Raw genomic sequence first — 6000 nt, forward strand, 5'->3', positions numbered from 1 at the left:
TGGTAATAATTACCCAGGAAAAGTGAGAATGAAATCATTGCCATTTTCTCCTACCTTGTAAAATCCCCTGATACTTGGTTCATCTCTTAAATGAGAATCTACTCCATGGTTTATCCTGTATTCATTTTCCTTTATTAAAAGATCATGTATTTAGAATGCTGAGCATGCTGCTGAGAGAGGCTGGCTTCTCCACTAAGTGGGAAATAAGAGCATTTCATCCTTGAGCATCAGGGGCTGCGGGCCACTGGAGTGCTGGTGGTCAGCACGGACAGGAGGGGCAGTGCCTCAGTGCATAGTCCAAGGGGTGCCTCTGCCTGCTCACTGCTCTGACCCTCAGGCAGGAGGCGTTAAAAAACCATTATATTCTCAACTTATTATCCCTATTCTTATTTGAAGGAATTCAAAGTTCTAAAATGAGATTTTCTGACCTTCTAGGTCCCGTTGTGACACAGGACATTACCACGTATCACACGGTGTTTCTTTTGGCCATTTTAGGAGGAATGGCTTTCATTCTTTTGGTTTTGCTGTGTCTCCTTTTATATTATTGCAGGTAAAGTGTTACCATTTTGACAATATATTTGTTTAATGCAGAATTTCTTGTGCAATTGATATTTGGAAGTCTTTCTTTTTCTTCTTCCTCTTCCTCCTTCTCTTTCCTCTTCTTCTCCCCACCCAAACCATGCTAGGTTTTCTCATGAAAGATCACTTAGAACTCAAACATGTGATCTAAGTTGCAAAGAGCCCACAGGTTATGTGATAATAAAAACATTTAGGGTATGTTTAGACAATGCTAAGAGAGTTATAAGATCTTAGAGGTTGGGGGATGCCTCAGTGAGTAAGGCTCTCTGTGCAAGCATGGGGGCCTGAGTTCAGATCCCTAGCACCCATGTAAAAAGATGAATGTAGCCACACTCTCACCAGTCTGTATTCCTAGTGCCATAGGGGACTAAGACAGGAAGAGTTGTTGGCTGCCAGCCTCACTCCGGATTCTTTGAGAGATCCTAGAATAAGGTGGAGAATGACAGAGAACACTCAACATGCTTCTCCATCCTACACGTATGCAAGACACACACACACACACGATGTTTAACAAGGACTTGGGAAATAGCCCAGAAAAGTATCTGCTGGGGCAGAGAGATGGCTCAGCGTTTAAGAGCTCTGCCTGTAATGTGAGAGGTCCTGGGTTTGATTCCCAGTGGAGACAGGGTGGCTCTCGGCTGTCTGTCCTGAGGTCCTGCACCCTCTTGTGGTATGAAAAAAAAAATGTGCTTAGATTAAGAAAAGTATCTGCTGTACAAGCATGAGAACATAAATTGGAGTTTCAGAAGCCACATACAAAAGCCAGGTGTGGTGGCCCATGACATAAGCCCAGCACTGTGGAGACAGAAACGTGTGTGTCCCTAGGTTCACCAACTAGCCAAACTAGCCTACTTGATGAGATCTAGATTAAATGATAGAGCCTGTCTGAAATAATAAGGTAGATAGTGCTTGAGGAACAATACTCAAAGTTGATCTCTGGCCTCTGTACACACACACACACAACCCTACACAAACACACACCAAAAAAGAAAAGAGCTTGGCAGCTGTTACATGATTCATTCATAATATTCCTCAACACTCACTAAGAGTTGAAATTCTCAAGGTCAAAGCACAATTATTCTTATTTTGATGCCTTATCTGTTACCCTAGAGAGAATGTGTATTGCTGACTCCTAGGTGCTCCCCAGTGAATAGATAACTTGTGGGTGTGGACTGAGGGGGCTTCGGGCGCTTAGAAATTGTTGTTCTTCCTTGTGGAGATTGACTTAGGATCTTCCCTGAAACTTTGACATAACGAGTCTCTCATTTTTGCTCGTGCCGCCTGTTTGGTTGCAGGAGGAAGTGCTTGAAACCCCGACAGCACCACAGAAAACTGCAGCTCCCCCCCGCCATGGAGAGCTCCAAGAGGGATCAGTCCACATCTATGTCTCACATCAACTTGCTCTTCTCTCACCGAGCATCAGACTGTCCTGGGCCTCTCTCCGTCTCCAGCCATAGCCGCCCAGAGGCCCCAGGGACAAAGGAACTGATGGGCGGGGTGCACTTAGAAATGATGTCCCCCAGTGGCGAGGGGGACCTGCACACACCCATGCTGAAGCTCTCCTATAGTACCTCACAGGAATTTAGCTCCCGGGAGGAGCTTCTGTCCCACAAAGAAGAGGATAAAAGCCAAGCATCCTTTGATAATCTGACACCGAGTGGGACGCTGGGGAAAGACTACCATAAATCGGTGGAGATTTTTCCCTTAAAGGCAAGAAAATCTATGGAACGAGAAGGCTACGAGCCCCCTGGCAACGATGACTACAGGGGTAATTATAATGCTATGCTTTCCCAGACTTTATTTGAAAAGCAAGATCAAGAAGGCCTGGCATCGGCAGGAAGCAAACTCACCATTCAGGAACACATGTACCCCGCACCTTCATCCCCTGAAAAAGAGCAACTGCTGGACCGCAGACCTACTGAATGTATGATGTCTCGATCTGTCGATCACCTGGAGAGACCAACTTCTTTCCCAAGGCCAGGCCAGTTGATCTGCTGTAGTTCTGTGGACCAGGTAAATGACAGCGTTTACAGGAAAGTGTTGCCTGCCTTGGTCATCCCAGCTCACTATATGAAACTTCCAGGGGACCATTCCTATGTGAGCCAGCCTCTGGTGGTCCCCACTGACCAGCAGCTGGAAATAGGAAGGCTGCAGGCTGAGCTGTCCAACCCCCATGCGGGGATCTTCCCACACCCCTCCTCTCAGATGCAGGGCCAACCCTTGTCTTCCCAGGCCATCTCTCAGCAGCACCTACAGGATGCTGGTGCACGGGAATGGGGCTCTCAGAATGCATCGATGTCAGAGTCTCTGTCCATCCCAGCATCCCTGAACGATGCAGCTTTGGCTCAAATGAACAGTGAGGTGCAGCTCCTGACTGAAAAGGCACTGATGGAACTCGGAGGTGGGAAGCCACTTCCACACCCTCGGGCGTGGTTTGTCTCCCTAGATGGGCGGTCCAATGCCCATGTTAGACATTCGTACATTGATCTCCAAAGAGCTGGAAGGAATGGAAGTAACGATGCCAGTTTGGACTCTGGCGTGGATATGAATGAACCAAAATCTGCCCGGAAGGGAAGGGGAGAGCCTTTGTCTCTCCAGCAGAGCCACCCACCTGTACAGGAACACCAGCAGAAAGAACCCAGAGCACACGACAGCACTGCCTACACGCAGCTCGTGTATCTGGACGACATGGACCAGAGCAGCAGCGAGTGTGGGACCACAGTCTGCACCCCTGAGGACACCGCTCTGCGATGCTTGTTGGAAGGGTCGGGTCGGAGGAGTGGGGGACAGCTGCCCAGCCTGCAGGAGGAGACAACCAAACGAACTTCCGACGTTCCCCTGGAGTCGTTAGCCAGTCCCAGCCAGAGCAGATCCGCCAATGACGAAGATGAAGATGATGATGATGACGATGACCAAGGAGAAGATAAGAAAAGCCCCTGGCAAAAACGAGAGGAGAGACCCCTGATGGCGTTTAACATCAAATGAGCCATCAACGAGTCCCTAAATGTGGAATATAAAATTGCCAAATATCCATTCTTATGGAAGTGCATACCTGTGTGTGGAGAAGCTGAGGAATGAAGTCCGTGGAAGGAGATGCATTGGCATGACTGTGCCGGTGGGGAAAGAAAGTAAGGTTATGACTCAGAATAAAGGCTGACTGGCATGCCGCCCCTCCAGGGAGGTGGCTGGGAAACCCGTATGTCATTCCGTGGACCTGACTTGTCCCAGTAGGGATGCTGACAAACCACATGTGGTTGCCATGCTCCAAGGATCACCTCAGTTCTCCCTCCGATTCTGGAAACAGAGGAAACTCTTTTTGCATTCTTTGGCCCCTCCATTCTACCATGATAATGCCACTGTAAAGCTCTTCCTGGGAAGCGGGGTGGTTTCCCGAGGTCGGCATTATCACTAAGGAAAGCTATGCATTGCTGCTCCCTTGTCGTTCGTTTGCTTACGCTTCGCTTTGTTTAGACTTCTCTCTCTTTTTTTCATGGGGGGAGGGGTGCTTTTTTTTTTCCTTTAAAAATACAATTCAATTCAGTTGTAAAGTTTTTATTTCCTTGTTTTGATCTGTTCTGCTTCTCTGTGGTTGATTTTCAGTGTCTCTCTTCAGGAACTCCTGTGTGTCGTCTCTTATCATCTAAGCCTTTTGATGAAATTGTACTGAAATTTCTATCAGCTAAGAGTCCTTCAATTCTGGTCCCATTAACTCCAAGTGCCTTTTTTACAGTGACAACAGACAGTCCCTCAGTTTTATGTTTTTTCTTAACCCTTTTAATTGAACTGCCTGGGTTTTATATAAGGTTACTAAATGATACCCTTTTCTTTGAACTGCATGCTGCCAAGTGCCATTCGTGCTCAGCATCGTCATTCAGCACAGTATACTCTCTAGTTATCACGTGTAATGTGGGTTCTGTTAGCTAAGATAGACTAGAGGACACTGTAGAGATGCCCTTTCCTAGTCCATCCCTTTGGCCGCTAGCCACCATTTTGGTTCCACTGGCTGTTTGTATATAGGGTTATGTATTAACTCTGGAATCCCGTGTGCCCATCTTGCTCACCAAAGATGAGAGTATGGGCTGAGCAAGGGGATTGAATGTGACTGTTCAAGAACACTCTTATGTACTATCCAAAAGTGCCAGAATGACTCTTCTGTGCGTTCTCCTTCAAGAGCTGCTTGGTTGTCCCAAAATGAAAACTCAAAATAAACTTGGAAGACAGGAAAAAAAAGCCTGTGTTCATTCTGATTCATTCTGAGCCATTGTCTGTTGGGAAATTATCAACAGCACTTTGCTATTCATTCCTTGAAAGACTTCAGTTTGGGGGGTTGAGTACATAAAGACCGAGGAATTAGTGCTAGGGTTTTTTTTTTTTTTAAAGTCACCTTTGTCACTCAAGAACACACAATAACATCCCGGTAATGTTTCAGTTATTGAGCGAGATCTGCATTCTGAGAGGAACCCCTTTTCTTATGTTGAAGATCAATTTGTCTTGCAACAGTTTCAGGAAGGTTTTGTTAAAATAGCCAAAAGATATCCCAGATATATGATGCTGTTCATCCGAATTATTAACGGAGGGCTGAGGATGTGGCTTAGTTGGTAATGTGCTGGCCTGGCCCACGTGAAGTCCTAGGTTCCATACCAGTACCGTGTAAAATCAAGGACAGGGATAGTGCACCCCTCTAATAGCAACACACTGTATGAGAGAGGGGGAGGCAGCCATTCAGGGTCATTCTCAGATACATAACAAGTTCAAGGCCAGCCCTATCTCAAAAAAAGTTATTAGTGGATATGATATCAGAACATGAGAAAAATTGGTAGAAATAAATTATGGTGGCTGTGTTTGCTGTGAACAGCTTTCATACCAAATCTTCATTTGTAAATTCCACATCAGTATAAAGCTAATGGCACTAAGTTTTATTGTCTAAATTCTCAGGTGAAGTTTTTGTTTAACATTTTACTTTAAAAGGAGGAAATAGTTGAGACGGTCCTGACAGCTGCTGAGTGAAGAAGAGACAGTGGCTGAAACCAGTAAGGTGAGGCAGGTAGGGCTCCTGTAATAAACACGGTCACCCACAGGTGGCGACTTTGTTAAGACCCCCTAGAAGAAAACCCAAAGCCAGACATAAGCCTTGGGCGTGGGAAGGAAGAGGCTGGGAAGTCCTCCTGCTGCCGCTGGTTCCCAGCCCTTTGCAGCTCTGTCTGCCTGTGCTTGCTGCCAGTGACATTACACACTTGTGTGTCTGTTTCCAGAGGAGCTTTGCTTAACACGTAACCTCTGGAAAGCATGTAACGTGCACATTACCCGTGGAAAGCATGTAACATACGAACTGTCCACCTCTGGTAGATCTGAGGCATTGAGGGCTGCTCTCGAGTCCTTTGGTGACACACGACTCAGTGGGTTGAGATTCAATGGCGGAAG

General features: G+C 46.5%; 1 protein-coding gene across 2 annotated transcripts in view; it reads left to right on the plus strand.

Moving 5' to 3' along the window:
• The window catches only part of Fam171a1 (family with sequence similarity 171 member A1), a 117624-nt gene extending 112828 nt beyond the window's left edge, over nt 1-4796 (plus strand). The window contains exons 7-8 of one of the 2 annotated variants that reach the window (XM_057787681.1): nt 436-550; nt 1875-4796. In XM_057787681.1, the coding sequence (XP_057643664.1) occupies nt 436-550; nt 1875-3564 (1805 nt within the window). In that variant the 3' untranslated portion in view covers nt 3565-4796. The remainder of the gene's footprint in view (nt 1-435; nt 551-1874) is intronic. The other variant, XM_057787683.1, reaches the window with a different exon arrangement.
• The last annotated feature ends 1204 nt before the right edge of the window (nt 4797-6000 follow it).

This window comes from Chionomys nivalis, chromosome 13 (assembly GCF_950005125.1).
Source record: "Chionomys nivalis chromosome 13, mChiNiv1.1, whole genome shotgun sequence".
NCBI classification, from domain to species: domain Eukaryota; kingdom Metazoa; phylum Chordata; class Mammalia; order Rodentia; family Cricetidae; genus Chionomys; species Chionomys nivalis.